General features: G+C 36.0%; 1 protein-coding gene across 1 annotated transcript in view; it reads right to left on the bottom strand.

Moving 5' to 3' along the window:
• LOC140152902 (dmX-like protein 2) overlaps positions 1–21,985 on the bottom strand; it is a 192,556-nt gene that overhangs the window by 84,183 nt on the left and 86,388 nt on the right. The window contains 6 exon segments of the mRNA XM_072175438.1: positions 289–1,652; positions 2,854–2,922; positions 3,857–4,054; positions 10,927–11,090; positions 11,541–11,726; positions 16,980–17,161. Of these exon segments, the coding sequence (XP_072031539.1) occupies positions 289–1,652; positions 2,854–2,922; positions 3,857–4,054; positions 10,927–11,090; positions 11,541–11,726; positions 16,980–17,161 (2,163 nt within the window).

Below are 21,985 nucleotides of genomic sequence, written 5' to 3'. Positions count from 1 at the left end.
CAATTCAAGTGATTTGGAGAGCGAATTTGATGACATATTTTGGATTATATTTGGTTGCCTGTATGCACAGCATCAATCAGTATAATAAACAGAGCAAAGTTGAAATCTCAAAATATATCATAAATATAAATTGGGGTTAGATCAACATCATATAAAATTTAAATTTAAAAGAGTTAAACGCCAATTATGGTGCACTTTTCTTAATAGTATTAGCTTTAGGCTGTGTTAAATCAGGTTCTACATTGCAACTTATCTTTATTATTACAATTCTATGAAGCATTGACTCACCTCAAGCTGATCTGTGTTTGGTGTTACCTCTGTCAGAAGGGTCCTGGCATCAATCACAGCTTGGAATAACCTCAGGCTGTAACCATCAGATGCTACAAAACATGCACTAGGCGAGTTGGACACGGTCCCCAAACACGAGCTAGGCAGTAATCCTGGCAACCAAGCTACGTGAGCAAAGGCTGAGATGAATGGTGAGTTGATTCTAGATAGCTCTGAGACACCGCCGGACTTACTCAGAGGTCCGACCGGGAAGACTCTCCACAAGATAAGTTCACTACATAGCCCAGTTGGGGCACTCATGTCCGGCCAGTTCATTTCAGTGTTCAATTTCTCCATTATTGCATCGGGAATGACTATTTCTTCTTTTTCTTTGTCATCTGGAACTGTTCCTTCCATTGCCGAGTTGTACAGTGAAGATAGTTTCTGATGGTCGCTCTCAGATAACAAGCTCTTGCCAAAGAGATTGATTGAGCTTGACCGCCTCATACCTGGGGATGAGGGGCTTGCTGTCCCGATTCCGAGAGCTACAGAAGTCCTTCTAGCCGCCACTGACACTCTTCGGTTGCGACCTGCGACTATTTCAGGATCAACTTCTACTTTTGGAATATTGTGATGAGATGTGGTTAGCAAGAGGGGCAGTACAGGGTGACACTGAAGATCATTGAGTTGGAAACGATGCCCACAGCAACGCTGCACATGGGCTAAATTGAGAACGGTTTGAAACTTGGACCTCTCTGAGAAGCTTATCTCCCACTGATTCAGCGTACCGTTGGAATGCTTCGACAACATGGATACCCGTGGGGTAAATGCATAGATATTCACTCCAGCTGGCACTTGACCCAACCTCTGTGAAAAACTGAAGCTTGGTGTCATTCCTCGATTCTCTCTCTTAAATGTGGGAATATCTGGTTTCCTGCGGTTTGCTGCTCTGGGATCTATAGTCAGATTGCTACGGTATAACACAATGTTAGCACAAAGCGAAGTGGCATCGTATATTGGGAAAGCATGCGGTATTCTACAAGAAAAGCTAACTTGAGGTTGGCGATGCACGCCTGGTATATGCTCATCAATCCAGTCCACTAACCACAAGAGGAAAGACCCATCTATTGGATGAATACTGTACATCATGTCAGGACTCTGGTGCCATTCCCGCATCAGATTGTCGAACTTCTTCTGTAGTCTCTGCATTGGTGTATTTGTCATTCTGCTGAAACTGGTGATCTGCTGCTCCGATGGTATGGATCCAAGGGTAGTAGGTCGTTTGAGAGCTTTGTTGTTTGAGGCATCACCTCGAGGTGCTTCCTCATCTACTTTGAGGAGTTCTGGTGGAGTCAAACGTCCAGAGGCTGGTGCAGGAGTTGATTCTAAAAAGCACAGTAATATGGAGAGAAGATAAGCATTAACCTTTGTAACATGTGGTTTTTTTTCAAATTTGATTTGATAACCCTCAGTGGTGGCGGAAGGATTAAAATTTAGGGGGGATCGGAGGACGAGCATATTCTGTTCCAGTGTTACTGGGACTTTTTTTGCAAGCCATAAATGAAGGTGTGCTTTGCTATTTGATGGGCAGCTGCATTCATAATTTTGCACTTTTACCCTATTTGGGCCAAACAAAGTGTTTTTCGTGCTAAAGAGGAAGATGCACAGAGCAATTATTGCTTAATTTTTTCTTCTATTATGATTTAAGGGGAATCCCCTTGCAAAAATTTAGGGGGGTGTCCCCACCCACTTCCGCTGCCTATGATAACCGTTGGGGTCCATTTAAATACTGGGATGGGTTGGGAACAGTCAGGGGTTAACACTTCTCAAAACTGACTGTGAGCTACATTGTACAGGTATGGCTCTTCTGTACACAGGACCGACAGCTTAATATCTCCTCCAAAGGTCGGAATTATTTCATGGTTCATAAACCCAGCTTTTTTGCACTATGTCAGTTTTGAGCCATTTGTTTTTAAATAAACAATCTATACACAAAAGGAATATATTTGTTCATTGTTATTTTCACGGTAGCTGCTTGAAACGCAAAAAGTACAAGAATAAATGTGGCGCAATAATTTCCACTTTTACAGTAATTGAGAGAGTACGAGGGGGTATCCAAAAGTTTTTGACATCACCCAGAAGCGAAGGAGCTATATCGATGAAATTTTGTCAGTGTAATTACTGGTCCTTCTGTACATTATGGTCCAAAAATGGTCTCATAAGTATGTTTACTTTTTTTTACAGGTGGCGCTAGATGGGCAGTAGGCGCATAACCTGTAAAATGGTGCAACTTGAGGCACGCAGCGTCATTAAGTTCCTGCATTTGAAGGGTTAGGCCTACACTGCTCAGAAAATCTATGATGAAATGAAAGCTATCTACGGTGATGATTGCCCATCATATGGCACTGTTGCTTTTTGAAAAAGGAATTTCCAAACTAAAGAAAGTAAACATACTTATGAGACCATTTTTGGACCATAATGTACAGAAGGACCAGTAATTGCAATGACAAAATTTCATCGATATAGCTTCTTCGCTTCTTGGTGATGTCAAAAACCTTTGGATACCCCCTCGTAATATGCTCTTACCAGGTGGTTTTGGCTCTTCCTCTTGCGTTGTTGACAAAGTCTGTGAAGTCTCACTGCTTTCCTGCAAATCTGTGTGTAGATCATGACAAAAAATAAAATACTTTGTTTAAAAAAAATAAGATGAAAGCAAGGTTTTGCAAAACATAACAAGAAAACCTGCAAACTCGCATGTTTTTGGCTCATTTTCCCACAAATTGGTCAAAGATGAAATTGTTACTAATTTTAAGTACTAACAGAAGGATTAGGGTTTTAGCTATATTTCATTTGGCAAAACAGGATTTTTTTGATCAAAAAAAAATAAGTGTATTTTTCTGGAATCAAAAGTAAAGCGTTATATTAAGCCATATTTATTAAAACATATATTCTAACTTCCATATCTCTTCTTCCATGTCCTACACTTGAAAAAATTGCTTCATAAAACCTTTACTCCTTATGATATTAATATTGATGTGATACCAGAACCTTTAATGTTCTATTATTTGTAATCAATTGCTGGTCAATCCAAAACAACTGCCAAGTGATTGAAAGCCAAATACAGCATGTTGGGCTATTCCAGTTGAAATCCATACACCCCCATGACCTTAATCTTCCACACAGGGAGTGTTTACACCCGTTGTGTGAGAAATCAAGGTCATGTCTTCCATAGTGGGTGTATGGATTTCAATTGGAATAGCCCATTGCTTTTTTGATTTCACTCGCTGCTGAATAATCAATTTTTCAAATCAAAAACGATATTACACTGGTATATATATAAATCCTACATTGAACAATCAAGATTGATATTATATTCAAGCAAGGTACATTCTCATAACAAAATCCATCAGATATTATACTAAATCTATCTACCACTAAATATGTGATGTTAGACATGTGGGCAAACTGTATCCAATCAATTGAGAATAAATGAAAATCTAAAGTCTTGTAAAAATCACATCCATACCATTTAGATATATTTTTTGTAATTCTAAATATCCCAAGCAAGTATACACCAACATCTACTTACCATCATCTGCCTCTGAGTTAGAGTCATCTGATACAGACTCTTGATCCTCTAAGTCTGTATCGCTATCAGCCTTTCCGGTCTGGAGCAGTGTCTCTGCCGCTAACGTGTACTGCAGCTCTTTGTTATTCAGCCAGTTCACCACAAAGTTGGGTGCATTGCCCTTTGACATTGTGCCGATTGCCGGTAGCAGTGGAATGTCTGTTAGAATTTGAATCCAATACATTTTAGTTAGACATTGTATTACTGATACAAGCGAAGTTCACTTAATATTGTAACATATACCAGCTTAATGTTTGAGTAGTAGCTACAGTCTAAGTCAAAAACTTCATGGTATATTCATTGGAAGAATACTGAAGGAACTCATTTTTAAGGCGGGTTGGACGTGAGCATGACCTAGCAGAGTTTGTACTCAAATATTGAGACAAATAAAGCTGACACACAAGAAGAATAGTATGGATCCTATAAAGTAGATCCAAGGCTTGATATAATGGGTGTCATTTCCGCCCCATATGCATGATATTTCTCGGAAGGGAAAAACACCCAAAACTTTCGTCTTGATATATTATTGACCTGAACTCAAGAATCGCAAGACATATTGAAATATTAATGGAATTAATGGTTTCCTTGGCTCATTTCTTATGAAATCAATGCATTAATATTAAGAAATACTCTTTGGTTTTTTTTTAGTTAAATGGGTGGTTTTTTAGTTAAATGGCTAAAACTGGAAAAATATGGCCATCCCACTCGCTTTATACAATATGTATTGTAGACATAGATAAACCAAATGAAATCAATTCGATACACTTCATTACATTATAAATTGCCGAGAAGTTTTAATTCAGTATCAGTCTAATGAGTCTATAACGACCAACCATATAGGGAAGAGTGCACCATGCAAGTGAACACCATTTATTTTGTTCACTCATTCCAAAGAAAGTATAAAAAAAATAAGATATCTGCTGCTCAAATTACACATTTTTTTTGTTACTTCTTCATATTTTGTTTTTTAAACAATATATAAATGGAAATGAACACATATAATGAACAGAAATATTGAATACATTTCTTTAATTTCCATAAGTAGCAGTTAATGCTCAAATCACTTCATGTATAATGCAATGAGTTGGCTAAGTCAAACACACACCAGCTGTTCATCGGGTGTTGACAAAATGGGCCATGAATTTATTATGTGTCTTTATGATGTCACAGCTAGAGCTACAAATCAATTGTAGAATAACGTTATGTTATACAGGATCAAAATGAATAATAAATATGAATAAATATAAATACATTTGAATGCCTCAGTGAATAGTTGATACCTCAGTCAAAAATATCATGTCACCAACAAGAAAATGCTGAGATAATGTAATATCATTATTGATTTTCTACAAACTTGGTATATTTCAACCCACAAATTGGGGGAAATGACAAGGAGCAATACAATAGTTGTTGTTACCATACAATAATTACAAATTACTCAATGCTATTGGAAATATACCAACATAACATACAAAAGTAATTTTACTTGAAACATTTCCAACATTTAAAGTTCCATGTGTTCTTCAGATCATTTTAAACTGTTCAAATTAAAGGTTGGAAGCCTATAAATACCTTTGCCCTTTATTGGGTTTTCACATTTTCCCTAATCATCATTTACAAACCTTACATGGCACATATAATGAATAACTGAATTTGATTGGATTAGAAATCTTGAAAGTAGCACCAATAAAGCAGCACTAATGTGAATATTCTAAAGCACACAATGCATTAACATGATAAAACTTAACTCTGTTTCTAACATTTCTTTTTAGCTCGCAAGCATAACTATGCCCCAATTTCACCTTACAAAACATCCGTTTTACCTCCCAGGCGGAAGCATTATACTCGATCGCTACAATGTTGCATGTCTGCGAATTAATTCTTTTCTAGGGAATATCTAGAAACAACAATGCCCCATTATCTCCCACACACATACATTATACATTCAGTAGAAGCCCCATTTTCTTTCTTCCTTTTTTTTTTTTTTTTTTTTTTTGTAAATGGTAGAATTGACAGTTTGACAGAAATTTACACAGAAAATATTTTACTTTGAGTCAATTTTCTTGGGTTAATACTAAACATATTTATGCTCTGTATTTAACTACAATGTATTTTTTCATAAAGATGTTCCTGAAGTGCTTACAGAGAGGACCAAATATTGGTTCCAGGGGTGTGATTGAGAATTTCAAACAAAAATCCTGAAACCGCTTGGTTACTATCAAAACAATAAATGTTTTGTTACAGTTCAAATGCAAACAATGAAGGACTCACAAATTGCTGTATCAAATGGTTTAACAATTAACCTAAGGGGACAAACCAAACCACTGATGAAGCCCTTTGAATGAATTACTTAGTTTTTTCTATTAATTTTTATGTGACAGGAAACTGACAAAACAATGGTAGCCAGTTTTGTAAAGTCACACAATATCTTTCTCTTTACCAATTAATTCTGTAGGCAGGATAGTGTAAAAATTGAAGTAAAAATTTCCATAAATCACCTAATTGCACTAAAATTAATAACAACTAGAGCGGTTCTCGGCTTTCGCGGTTCTCGGCATTCGCGGTTCTCGGTAGTGTGGGTTGGTCCGTATGTGACGTTTCTGTTCAGAACCTTGTGTGACCCTTCCCCCCCCCAGAAAAAAATCATCCGCCACCACTGGTTATAACAAGGGCCTTGTAAATGCAACTGGTGAGACAGAGCCTCCCATGACGTTTGTGTTTTCAGTCTGATTTCAGTTCCCTAACAGGTACAAAGTTTACGCATTATCATTAGGCCTACCAAGTATTGTATGTCCTATAATCTCTTATGTATGACATGGATCTTTACCATGATTGTGCAAGCCAAAAAATATCATTTCAATACCCCAAACATGCGTTAAAAAAAGACCATGTTTTACACATGCAACCTCAAGTTTAGACATATAATTTAATTTGGCCTAAACCCTCATGCACGGGAAAAATCATGCCGCCACCATTGGTTATGACAAGGGCCTTTTAGGGTGCACACCAGTAAATAACCCCCACTGACTTTCTGTACAGACAGGGGCCGGGATAACCCATACAGCTAACGCCACCTCACAAACAGCTTGGTGTTTCTGAAATGTAACACATTTTGAAAGTCGTCATAAAAAGTCGGATCCTGCTAAATTTACACAGACAATCTAATTTACAGGCCTAAATGAGGATTAAATATGAATCAGGGCCTAATAGTTTCCTTTTAAGCCTTTTCTAATGTATTACATTAAGTCATATTGTTGTCATTATTGATTAAGTCATGTTTTTTTTCCTTCCAGGGTGTAGCTAGACTTCTCCGTACTCCACTTGCCAATTGTGCTTCTGGCTATTCAGGGTTCGGTTTTTGCCGGCAAAAACCTGTTTTTGCCGGCAAAGTGGCAAAAACCTGTTTTTGCCGGCAAAGTGGCAAAAACCTGGCAAAAACTGTTTTGCCAGTTTTTGCCCGGTTTAAACCGGCAAAAATGGAAAAAACTCACACATAGTCACTCAAATATTAAAAGTGACACAGAAAGCTCATAAACAGTAACACACATCTTTCAACGAATCATTCAACATATGTTTTGTCTCATCAAGTCCTTAAAATGAAAAAGTTTTGAATTTGATACATGCCACATTTCGATTAAATGCACTTGAGCAATGAAAACGCATGCCTTTAATTTCTAAATATATTGCTTATAATTACAAAATCTGGCCTTGTTACACTCGGCAACTTATTTTTGTAACTTAATAATTTGTTTTGAGATGAAAAAAATGAACTATAAATCACTTTTTTAGTTTTTGCCATTTTCGCCGGCAAAAACTGGCAAAAACTGTTTGTGCCAAGTGGTTAAAACCACGGTTAAAACCGCGTTTTTTTCCACCTGCGGCAAAAACCTGCGAACCCTGTGGCTATTGCATTTAAGCTTAAAACTCTGATTATTATTTGTGCACAATTGATAGATTTTCACATCTAATCTTTTCAGTCACCGTACTCCCTCAGTTTGTTAGCTTCCCAAGTGGACTACTGTCTTTGGATTACTGATAACATTTTAAACACGGGATTCTATGGAGAGTTAGGCCAATTTCTGGCCTAACTAAAATTGGTCATGATGTAATGCATCTTTAAATGAATCTGGCTTATTGGTCCCCCAGATATCGTTATTGATTGAACAAATTCATCAGGATCGGTAGAGTAAACTATAGTAAACCAGAGTTCGTAGTATCTGATCCAAGAAAATGCACTTACTGTGTACGTTTCAACAACCACTGTTGTCTTTGTCAACACTTGATGAGGAGTGACTGCAATCTACTGACAACCAACGCTAGAGGATATGTAAAATCAGGCGGTTTTTGGCGATTTTAGCCATTGTACGATTTTAAATAATTCTTTATCATGTTTATAGGACATGCTCTGTTATATTTTTATATCCTCTTTTCATTCTTGAAAAGATAGATCATGCTTTATATTTCACCCATTGGGTATTTCTTTATTAATTTGTGTTTATATGGCGATTTTTAAGTGGGATAATAACTCCTGGATGACGTAAGCATAATGTTGATAGATTTAAATATCATTATAAATAGGCACTTAATAATAATGATATTGAAATAAATTGATAAATTAATAGATAAATAAATAAAAGATATATAAGCCTAGATAAATAATAAATAAATGATAAATTGCAAACATTAAATATCTTAGAGCAAATGAGCATTTAATAAGTTTTTTAAGACAAATATTTTGCCCCTTCTTGTACGTTTTATCATTATTTTATCTTTTACTAATTCTTTTTTGGGACATGCTCGCTTATTTATTTTTTATGTGTTCCTCTTATCATTTGTGAAGTATTTCTTTATTTTTGTTTTAGTACAAGTGATCACTGAGTATGTTTAACTGTGGAAATATCGGTAGATAAGGTGTTTTTTTTATAAGTGTATCAACATAGGCTACATTTCACATGTCATGATTTTTCATTGTTTTATTTTAAAGCAATTCTTTATTGGGGTGCATGCTCTCATATATTAGGTGTTTTTTTCATGTTCCTCTTGTCATTCTTGATAGATGGCTGTTTATTTATGTCGCGTGTTAAGTATTTTTTAATTTTTGGTCAAGTGTATAATTATCATCAGACACATGTCACATTTTTATGTATGATTTTGCATTATTTAATTTCAAATTATATAATTTTTTAAACTTTCTAACGTAGTTCTTTATTTTTGTTTCTGTGAATATCATCCGAAAAGTAGGCCTCCTGCACATTATGATTTTGCCTTGCTTTATTTAACTCTTTACTGGGGTGCATGCTCTCTGCTGGTTTTTTTCATGTTCCTCTTATCATTATTGACAAGATAGCACCTGCTGTACGCTGTTTATTTATTTCCCCCTAAATTATTTCTTTACTCGTGTTTTTAGATTTTGAAGTTTATATCATGATATCACACGCTATGTTTTTATACCAACCGCGTTTTCTTTTTGAAAACAGTTCTTGTTTCAAATCCTGGTCCGCAATGTCAACATTCAGTTCGTTCATAAAATATGGCTATTTATTTATGTCGCGTGTTAAGTAGTTCTTTATTTTTTGTTCGTAGTGTATAAATATCATCAGACACATGTCACATTTTTATGTATGATTGTTCATTATCTAATCTTAAAATATATAATTCTTTAAACTTATTTCTTTTTTCTGTTTCAGTGAATATCATCCGAAAAGTAGGCCTCTGCACATTATGGTTTTCCTTGTTTTATTTAAACTCTTTATTGAGGTACATGCTCCTCTTATCGTTATTGACAAGTCAGCACATGCTGTACGCTGTTTATTTATTTCGCCCTCATTTTCTTTTTACTTTTGTTTTTAGATCTTTAGTTCTTTATTTTTGTTTCTGTGAATATCATCCGAAAAGTAGGCCTTCTGCACATTATGATTTTCCTTGCTTTATTTAACTCTTTACTGGGGTGCATGCTCTCTGCTGGGTTTTTTTTCATGTTCCTCTTATCGTTATTGACAAGATAGCACCTGCTGTACGCTGTTTATCTATTTTGCCCTAAATTATTTCCTTACTTTTGTTTTTAGATTTTGAAGTTGATATCATGATATCACACGCTATGTTTTACACCAACCGCATTGTCTGCTTAAAGACAGTTCTTGTTTTAAATCCTGAATACAATGTCAACATTCAGTTCGTTCACCTCACAATGCGGTGCGATGTTATATAACTGTATATATTGCAGGGTTGCCAAACCCGCGATGTAATAGGCCTAGGTCAATAGGATGAGTTTTGAAGATTTTCCTCGCGACAATTTCCTGTCCTATAGACACCAATTGATGGTTAAGAAAAATATTGCATAACTTCTCAACATTGGCTTACGCGACTTCTGGTAGTTTTTTATCTCATAGAAACCAACGGTTGATAAAAAAAAATATTGGGCGACTTTTTCAATGATTTGACCCGCGGTTTGCCCTCATTTGTTTGGCAACCGTGATCTGTGTTAAGTGAATATATTTCGGTAAGAAAACAATTATCATAGACCATGTAGACAGAACGGACAATAGTCATAGGCGCTCTCCTCCATTTTGAGAAATATACTTTTACACACACACTACATTTATAATTAAAATGATCAGCCTTAAAGTTTTACCTTTTAGTGGGTTAAGCCAAACCTAAGTGGATGAAATATAAATCAACACTTCTGGCACTGATTGGTTTCCGTAGTTGTTATATGGAATACGAGCTGTCTGTAGCTACAAAATTGTCTGCAAATCGGCTTTTGCCGGGCCTCTCTTTTTCGGCGTTTTTCTCATTAAATTAGGGTCCCGTTCAAATAAAAAATAAACTGGTGTCTAGATGTAATCACAGTTAACACACCAGGAAAATTATAGAATATACAACAACCTAGTTACACCTGTAGACTGCGAACAAACATGCACCTGGCCAGACCTGGCCGTAAAACAAAGTGTTCTCCCTACGGATACCCTTAAGGGTCACACAAATATTTTGGGACTGATAACCCTGGAACTGAGACTTGAGCTAATGCTAACCTGTGTTTGGATTGATAGTTGCTGCAATGTGAAAGTGTAATGGTAATGCTTTATGACCATTGGTTTGATGTCCTTCTAACATACTGGCCATGTTGGAATGCTGGTGGGAGGATGCAGACTTCTCTTGTAAGGGTGCTATGTGACCTTCAGATGGCTTTCTTCTCCTGTAAGAGGACAGATGAAGGGAAAATGGTGAACAAATATGTAGGTATAGAAATGTTATTGTCTAAATTGTTTAAGCTTCAACAAATACAATACCACATACTATTAGAACATGCACACCCTTACAACAATGGTGTACACAGAAAAGTTACGCTCTCAAATAAAAACCCACGCACCCACCCCAACCCTATCTTTCTCACACAGATTAACCCATACCCCACACTTTATACATGTAAACCAACACAGATAAACACCGGTACAGAGCTACACACAGATGCACCCCGGCATGGATTTACACACACGCCCACCCCCCAGCATGGATTTACACACATGCACATACCCCCCTGCAAGAATGCCCACATGTGTGCATCCCCACACCCATACAATGTATGTCCTCATTTGCCAGCAAACACATTTGCACACCCACACACACTGTTCTTTGTTTTACTGACCTGCCTTTCACACCAACAGTGAAGTGTGGTTTTGATTTCTGTCTGATCATTTCTTTCTTCTTGTCTGCAGTACTGGCATGTTGTGTGTTGGTATCTATCATACCACTATCAGGCAGTACAGTTTCAGCCCACAGGCGGCAGATGTTATCCCGGCAAGAAGTCACCATCACATTGGCCACAGAACCCCTGTTAACATCACACAAAAAAACAAGAATCATTTAGCTTTAAAATGGAACTTGCCTAAACATTGAAGAGGGCAGTAATGTGTGACCCAATCAAGCAAAATGACCACAATGGCATGAAAAGTTGATTTTCAGATTTTTCCATCATGATAAACAACATCCGGTTTAAATTAACGTAAATGCCATTAAAATGTGACATAAGAAAGCCAAACAATTGTTGAAAACATATGGCATTTGAACAATTAAGAACATAGGTATTTGAATGTCAAATCAGCTCAACAACTCAAAAACAACATTAACCTCAGTCCAGTTGAAATCCATACACCCTCTATGGAAGGCATGACCTTAATCTCCTACACAGGGAGTGTAGATGGAGTCAGCCATTCAGGTAACCCCATTTGATATTCACACTCCTTGTGTCGAAGATTAAGGCCATGTCTTTCATAGGGGTGTATGGATTTCAGCTGGAATAGCCAAATCAGTAAGGTGTGTGAGTGCTTGACAGTTCAAAAGCCACCGCAGGGTCATTTCAATTCTTGTGGAAACCTGAGCTGACTTAAAAGAATACTGATGATACTGATAACAGTATTGATGATACAAAAATGAATACTGATTTTGATTATAATAAAAAATATTTCTGAATTTTGCATTACTTAATTTTATGTCAAATTGTACCTTATTAGATCTACAGTGACTAAAGTGGCATGTTAAATTAGTACTTAAAATATGCAATCAACTCAAAATAAAGGTCAGATCTCATTTTTGTTTTAAAGATGTGTGTTTTGTCCCCTGGGGGGATACTTGACATTTTCAGCATTAATTTACCTGATGACACAGGAAAAAATAACTTTGTCCTGTTTCCCTTTGATGACAAGGAATCCATTCACATCATTAGATTTGATGTTCAAACAATATAGAGGCAAGATTCACTATGTATTGATTAGTGGCATACACTAGAAGCAACTGCTTTTTAGAAGCAACCCCATTATGCTACAAATGTTGTTGGCTGCTATTTTCTGATAATGGGCAATTCCAGTTGAAATCCATCACCCCCGTATGGAAGACATGACATTTATCTTCCACACAGGGGGTATAGATTTCAAATGGGATCATCCATTCAGGTAATCTCATTTGAAATTTACACTCCCTGTGTGGAAAATTACAACCATGTCTTTAATATGGGGTGTATGTATTTAAACTGGGATAGCCCAATTCAATTTCAACCTAAACCAGCAAGGTCAATAAGCATCTCTTGTACTTGACATTATCCACTGATAGCAGTTCATTTGATTTTCAATTGATTTCGTCACTGTGCCTGAAGACATCTGAAATGCAGGATCTAGTGATATTTTAAACAAACATCACCTATTTGAAATTGCATAGAAGTAGTATGTTTCTTTGCATCTATGTGGTGGGTCAGGCAAATGTAAAGTGCCTTGTGCAAGTGCTCAACATTGTGGCACCACCGGGGTTCAAACCCGCAACCCTCTGATTGTGAGTCAGAACCAACATGACCTCATTAACCTCCTTCTTCCGCTACTCATTCCTCCTCATCATCTTTGCTGTCATCTTTGTCTTCTCATTAATCTTCTTCTGATGATATCCATCCATACCTTTGCTCTGTTACTATGTAAAAACTTTGAAAAATCTTTGACTATGTTGGACATTTGCAAATCACATTGCACTGACAGTCTGCTTCGAAAAGCAGTGCTTACCATTTTGGAGTACACCACCAAATAAGATTTTGTTTTCCTTACATATATATGCCACACCACACATATGCATCGGTATTGAATCTCTTGAATGGGCAACACCAAAGATTCTGCCGACATATAAAGCAAAGCTTACTTTGGTGCCCAAAACCATAACCCTTAATTACACCTAACATTTATCACAAAGGTGTAAAGGCTATCTTACACAAGGTATAAGCAGAGGGAATATATCATTTTGCCTATCCTTTTGAAAGGAACTACAGCTATCTATTCATTGAACGGCATTGACATTCAACATTGTCTTTGATAATTCATATTGTGTGAGCAATTTATATCAGTTACAGGAGACAATATTTCAAAATGCATAGAAATGTTCAACAGAACAGTAAAATGTCAAACGTGACATATCATATATTCCTGCATTACATTAACAAAGAACTGGTGGCAATTTGTATTGATGAACCTATGAAATATTAACTTATATGAATGTATTTATTGATTTATATAGGCATCATCTGTGTGCCCAGCTCATCAAATCTTGCTTGCTTCTGATTATGCATTTTCCACTTGTGCTCTTTAGCATGTAGGCTTGTAATAAAAAGGAATGCATTATTAGATTTTCTCCCCAGAAAATTGCGGTGCAATTTCTTGTGGTGAGTGGCCATTAAGGTTGAAATATTATTAAGATGTAAAGTTGGACCCTCTTGATAGCACGACTTTTGAATATAACTGCTGCCACCCCAATTAGGATTAGGATTTGATTTTCTGGGTTTAGGATTAGGTTTATAGGATTAGGATTTGCTTTAAAATTAGTATTACGCTTAGGTTTAGGATTCATGTTAGGTTAGTATTAGGGTTAGGATTAGTATTAGGAACATGATTAAAAGGTTAGGATTAGGATTATGGTTGACGACCACTTTATATTCTAAATTTGTAGGGAAAAATACATAATAAATAGTATACATTGTACCAAAAATATCAGTTTAAATGTGCTTCAGTGAAAGATATCAGTACTCTTTGACACTTGATTCTGCCATGTCCAGAGGTGTTTGGTGTTTTTGGTTTGTTTGTTTTCATTGTATTTTTGAGTCATAGTGGCATCTTTTCAAGGTGGATACAGGTGCTTTATAAGTTATTGTGTTACTTGAGTTACTTGAAAAAGGTCTGTACTTGTTATAAAACTGCACAGGTTCGTTCAGCTTGTAAGATTGTGATCATTCTTTAACAGCTCCCCAATGCACCAGGGTGGAGTGAGGTATGGAGTAGCACCTTCATCAAGTGCACAGTATGTCTTCACTGAGAATTAAGTTGCATTTTATAACTCTCAGCTACCTCTGGTTTATGCCTCAAAACTGTTACTGCTACAATGCTACCTTCCCCCTCCTATTTGATGGGGAAAATCATACTTTCAAGCAAAATAATGTACCATTTGAAATAGCTGGACAAACCAGTGTTATTTCTAAGTCATTACATTTGTGTTTCTGAATACTGTAGAATGAAGGTCAATTTGTAAGGAATATAGTTTGCAAAATTTGCTTCAAACATCTATTTATAAAAGCATTTAATGGTGATCAAACAAGCTTGAAATTATTTTAACAGTGCATATCTGATGAAAAGTACAATATTCTAAATTTTGCTTCGGTACCATTGCAATATGTGAAAATATTCTTCCTACAAAAACAACTCGACATCATTTTTTTAAAGTAATATTTTTACCAAATAACAACACAAACCAAGCAGACATCACATGACTATAACACAGTACTTAAAATTGACTCTAAGGATACTTTATTTGCTCATTGCTACAGCTCATAGCTACTTCTCCTATAATGTACACATGCCTTCACATCCAATTTTTCTCCTTCGCATTTAAACCCAAGTGTAAAGGGCATGCTGTGATTACCTGTTTTATGGGCGGGCTTTTGTTGACTGTACATCTGGTGTTATCATCGCCATACTAATCGAGACACTCACAGGCACTTCACCAAACAATGATTCTTATTACTGTAATGTTTCTCTAAGACAAATAATTGTCTGTCGGAAGAGTTGCAATCAGTTGATACTACAAACAGTATCAAAATGATTGCAACTGACGACTTCTTAGTTTTGCAGAATTTTTTCACTATGTCATGTACCAGCTTAAGCTCAATTTTTTCATTAATCATGTGAAATTGCACTTATTGCAGTAGTTTTATCTTCTCTAATTTTAGGTCATGAAGATAACACATTCTGTTCAGAAGTTACATGCTTTTAAAGGAAGTGAGATATTGATTGAGAGCACCTACGCAATAAATATTTTGAGCAATAAAGCTATTCAACTTGTGTTGTGTTACCATTTGCTAAATTGCTACAATTTGTTCATTGTGTTGTGTTAGTAAAGCTATGAATGTGTTGATCTTCATTTGAATTGTAATAGCTCCCAAATGCAACAACCACTTGGCTTCAGATTATCAGATCATTCAGTTCATATATATGCCCCTTTCTATAAGTAGCACAAAAATGACAATTATTAGCGATTTTATATTTTTAACATTATTTGAGAATGTCACATGTCCGGTTCCAATCAGTTTGATAGTCTGTATGATAAATGTGCATTTATCTTTCACATACTACACTCATCATGAAAAAAATATTGTTAGCATATTTCTGTTTCCTTTGGTGTACCTAGCAAAGGGATATTTCTAAATTTCAAGAATAAAAGGTTCAGAATAAAGTAATTGCAGAATTTAAATAAAACATTTTATGTACATAACAGTTACATTATGTTTTAAGTATAATCATATCCTCTATAATCTGATACCACACTTATCCCAAAACTAAGATATGCCAATTTGAATAACATAAAGGAAAAGTGTACAAAATGACAAATTACACTATCTACTTCTTAAAGCATGACACACAAACATTAAGAGGAATGGTATGGGTTCTATAAAAGTGATCCCAAGGCTTGATAAGGGGTGTCATTTCTGCCCTATGTGCATGATTTCAGGAGGGAAAAAACACCTCAAACTTGTTGATATATTAATGGCTATAAGTCAAGAACCGCAAGACCTATTGAAATAAAAATGTGATTATTAGGCTTCATTGACTCATTTCCTACAAGATAAATGTATTAATATTAAGAAGTACACTACTGTTTTTTAGTCAAAAAAGGGCTAAAGCTGGTCAAATACAATGGCTCCTGTCATCCCACTCTCCTTAAAGGCTCAAAAGCAACCCCATGTAAGTGTGATCATTTCAGAGACTGTGTTCATTATTGGCCTGATAAGCTGTGGAAGCATTTTTATTCTTTAGATGTGTATAACTCTTACGTCATATCATGCTAGCTATAACATAACATTTTAAAACAACATTTTTTCCCATCCTTGTCAAACTTGTCAAAACTCAGTACATGTTAATTTTTTAATAGCAAAAAGGAACAAGGATATGAAACTTACATGTAAGTCATGCATTATAGAGGACAACTGTTACGTAAATAGGAAGGGTGTTGTGAAAGTGAATTCCGTATATAACAAACGGTGGTAAGCTTGTGATTATTTATTTACCTTGGCATGTATTTGCTTGTACGCCTCCATGAGAACCCTGTCACAGCCCTGGGATGAGCAATGTACACAAAACTGTAATGCTCTCCTTTGGTCTCGATGATTTCTTCATGTTTTTCCCCTGGTGACATAACAGTGAATACTGGTCTGCGTGTAGCGTACCATATCTTTACTAAGCGGTCGGCCTAAATGGACAAGCAAAAATATCATTGATATATTTAATAGTTACCTCTTCCAACAGCAAACATGTAATGTTTAACACATTCAAATTAAAAGGTATTTTTTAATGCAAACAAAATCCAGAGCATGTGATCTTCAAGAAGCATACATGGAAAAAGTGTCAGTGCAAAATGTTTGTAGAGATACAATGAATTAGAAATACAGGGTGAGTAAAAAAAAAGTGCAATAGGGAAAAGAATCAATATTTACATTAGAACCCAATTGAATGTTCATTGTTGAAAATGTCTATAAAATCTTGTATAAAAACTTGTACCTGTAATTATTGGGATATGAACAGTTGTAGTACATAATCATAAGCAACAGAATACATAAGAATATGTATACATGTTTGGCCAGTGGCCACACCTTAAAATTGCTTGCTTTTGCACAACATCGGTGCTCATTATGCTGCATTGCAGCACATATGATAGAGAACTGTACTATTCAATCCCACAACTTTAAATTCATTCATCTTTATTCTGGTAAGATCTTTTAATACATAAGTACTGATCTTTCAAGAGGTCCAGATCAGACAATAGTCATGTTCACATTTTGAGTCTAGTCATGTTCACATTTTGAGTTACACCCGGCATAAACTTAGGCTAACAGCGATAAAAATTCTACAAATATTTTCCCAACTCCTACCGTGTGTCCACACCTAGCCTACTCCTAACACTACACCGACCAGTTCCACTATACTATTCACTTCTGGTCAGCATAAACATCGGCTACCACTTTTGTGACCTTTTTCAACAGCACAAAATGTAATTTCTTAGCCTCCAAGCGAAAAATGTAACTTGCACCGGGTGCCAGGTGTAGCAGCTTTCACATCGCAAAATACTCCAGGCAGAGAATACAGGTAGACTTTTGATAGGAGTAAATCGTCGGATTTGCACCTGGTGGAACTTACGCTGATCATTGTTCACACTGCCACTACTCTGGCTGCGCCTACCGCTACACCTAACAACTTGTGCCAACCAAGTTCCACCGGGCATACTTCAACAATGTGAATGCAACTAATATATATTTAAAATCCACAGAATTAAAGACAGAGAATCGGGACTCGACCGCCATCCTGATACAGGCATGGAGCAAAAATTTGGGGTATTCGGTTTCCCTCGGAATGCACTCAAGGCATTCGTTGTCATGCAAGCACAACATGGATGAAGGGCACATTTGAGAGACGCACTTGATGCGACCTGCATGCGAGTACCAAGACGCTTCAGATGAGACACAGAATTGTTTTCGTTTGTCTCCGCGCACCGTTGCAAGGACCCGAATACCCCCAATTTTCTCCCCATAGCTGATGGCGCGATTGTATATGGCGGTATAGGGAGCCCTGGTTCTCCTTATCTAATTCTGTGTTAAAATCAGACAATAATTACAAAATGCAAATAATAATATAATTAAATGAGGATATGAAAAAATACAGCAATGCAATAGCCAATACTGCAATTTAGCTACAAGGTAGCAAGGAACAAGAGTATCTGCCCAAATTCAAATTTCAACAGGGCAAAAAACAAAAGGACAAAGTATGGCTATTGCATCCCTGTATGGCTATCACAGATGCCAAGAATATGTACAAGAAGTTTTAAACAAAGGGATGCAAAACATTTTCTTACATTAAACTTCATGTATATATAGGCATGAAAATAACATTATAACAAAAAATTGCATCATTAATATCATATTAAACATAATTACAAAATGTATGCATAGTATTATTAAACAGTAATAGAATTTTTGAACTCACACAAACTCATGGCCTTAAAGTTTGAACAAATGTCTTGTGAAGTTTATTGCACATTGCAACAACTCTATAATGGAAGGCTCTTCTACCAGCTAAAATATTCTACCCCAGGAACAATCAGGGTATGAGTTTGAATTTGAGTATATTTGATATAAAATTGGATCGGTTGAGCCCATATTTATTGGTCGAGCTATGAGTTTAAAAATATTGGACGAGACGTAGTCGAGTCCAATATTTTTGATATGTTTTGGATCCAATATTATCACAACTTGGATCCATCAAAACATAATAATGTCATGAATCGGATGGGTAAATGTGAAAATAGATGAGATGGAACCATTTGTTTCAGACACTTGATAGTAAAAACAAGTAATTGATTATCCCATCCACAGTAAAGTTTTACCAAATTCAGATCTTCCATCATTTCCCCAATTGTCACCCTGCTATGATAATTGCCTAAGTCATTTTTTGGAATTTTGAGAACAAAGTACAAAATATAATTCAAGAACGCATCGGTTACGTAATCACCCTAAATATTTCTGATCATTCCCTTTTGTCTCATTATCATTTGTTCTTGTGCAAAGGTAGGTGAATAAATATGTTTAAATGCATGCTTGAACCGTATTTTGAACTTAATTCTCAAAATGACAAATACTGACTTAGGTAATTATCGTAGCAGGCTGACAAATTGGAGTTCTGATGTCATCATGGAGAAGCATGAGCAAGCTTGTTCTGGAGCTCATGATGATAATTAGCTTTGAATTTATTCCATAGAGAACTACAATTTATATGCTCTCATTTCCAGAAATGAAAAGAGATATATGTCATTATATTTTGTCTACAGCCAAATAACATCATCTTAGTCTTCATGTTTCAAGTGAAAATTTGCACATTTCAGCCTTTTCGTACGATTTTCCTAAGCCTTTTAGAGCGTTTTATTTAAAAGGCGCCCCAAGAATGTGTGCCAAAAATTGCTTTCCTCCCTCTTGGCTTGCCAATAATTGCTTCCCCCCCCCCTTTCGGCTCGCCAAAAATTTCTTGCCCCCCCCTCCACCCAGGGCTCATTGCACAGCCCCTTAGCTATTCTCTCTATATTGCTGTTCCTTGCTGTTATTTTATTAATTTGATGGAAATTGACTAAAACAAAATTGCAAAACATTTTATGATGTATATGTACCATGTAGTTTGTATTTGAAACTGATAATTACAAAGTAATACCCTTGGAATAGCCCTTGGTGTAATAGCATGGTGATATATTATCCTGCATCAATTTATCATATATAGCATTTTTTTCTAATTTCATTTTAGTCCAAATCGTTAGTTTTATTGGATATTTTTATGCATGACATTTCTATTTATTATCACAGGTGGCTGATTAATGTGATTCTGGAATAAAAATATTGTAGAAACTAAAACTAATGATAAATGACAATTTGTTTAAACTATTCAACTAACTTTAAAATGGGCAATTTCATTTGATATCCATATACCACCGATGGCAGCCATGACCTCAATCTCCCACACAGGAGGGTGTAGATTGCAAACGGAGTCACCCATTCAGATAACCCCATTTGAAATTCCCACTCCCTGTGTGGAAGAATAAGGTCACATCTTCCATGGGTGTATGTAATTAAAGATCCTGAAAACAGAGATCCCCACTGTACTTGGATGCTCAAAAGTCCCTAGGTATACTCTCATAGGATTTGGATAAGCATAATGGCTTTTGGCACTAATGATGAATTGGAAATCTTTGTGACATTGCACCCACAACCTTGGCGAAAAAGGTTGCCACACCTGAGCGTTAATTGGCCAACATCCTTCCCCGCTCCCCTATTGCAATGTTGATTTGGACAAAATCGTCATCATTTCTACATTACAGTCTCCCAACATTGGAAAATGGGGGTGGGGAAGGGCAAGTGTAATCTGAATGTGCATTTGCAACTATTATACAAAATAATACGGAACTATCACATATTTAGCTTCGATTATGTGCTTTTAACACCAGAACGTGCTGGTGTGGCAACTAATTTCCGCCAGAGTTGTCTCTAATAACATCTAAAAAAATCAGCTGGAATTACGTTTTCGTTCATATCTTTAGAACGGAATGCCGGATTCACGTGCAATTTTCACAAAGTCTTAACCTGTTTATGTACTCTGTACTAAATATAATTATTTTCATGTAATTTATACATGGCTTGGTATATGTGTCCTATTATTTATAAAGATGCCAAAATAATGCAAAATATGTGAAAAACATCAATCGCCATTACATGCTGTCTACTGAAGATAGTACACGCAAAATTTTAAAACTATTTTAATGATGACGAAATAGCGTGAAGTTTAAGTATTAGACCTAATAATAATAATAGCAAGGATCAGAAGAGGAAAATTATAATCATAGAAAAGTCATCAGAGGGATTCGAACCCCTGATCTCACTGATCCATAGATTTCAAAGCGGCGACTTAACCGCTGAGCCAAGAAGAAGTCGTTGAATTCGTGAGCATTTCTAAAGTATTAATGTTAATTTAAAATTATGCAATGCGTATATGTACAGTAAAACAGGTGATTTAATTCTCATTCACCTACAATTTCAATTGTTATGCCGTTCTGGTTGGTTTAACCTAATACAGAGATGTTATAACCTCATAGTAGAATTAACATGTCATACAAATGCATTTAAGATCAGTAACCCATTGCACATATGGAGATGAGGTTGATGATTTAACGGTCGACGGTCGACACAAACAAATTAAAAGAAATTTAGATTATTTTCTTTTATTTAAGATTTGTCCATCGTGGAGAAAGGTGGTGAATCGAAATTCCAACTATATTTTTATAACCCTAAATACATTGCCAACATATACAATCGTTGTAAATCGATGAAATTATGTGTATTGGAGACGTTTCAGGTCAATTTGATACCATATGCATTGCATAATTTTAAACTAACATTAATATATTAGATATGGCTTGGAATTCATTCACTTCTCCGTGGCTCGGCGGTAAAGGCCCGACTTCTAAACTACAGAGCCACGGGTT

This window comes from Amphiura filiformis, chromosome 5 (assembly GCF_039555335.1).
Source record: "Amphiura filiformis chromosome 5, Afil_fr2py, whole genome shotgun sequence".
NCBI classification, from domain to species: Eukaryota; Metazoa; Echinodermata; class Ophiuroidea; order Amphilepidida; family Amphiuridae; genus Amphiura; species Amphiura filiformis.
The sequence above is the reverse complement of the archived record's forward strand: the minus strand, read 5'-3'. Positions and strand labels throughout refer to the sequence as shown.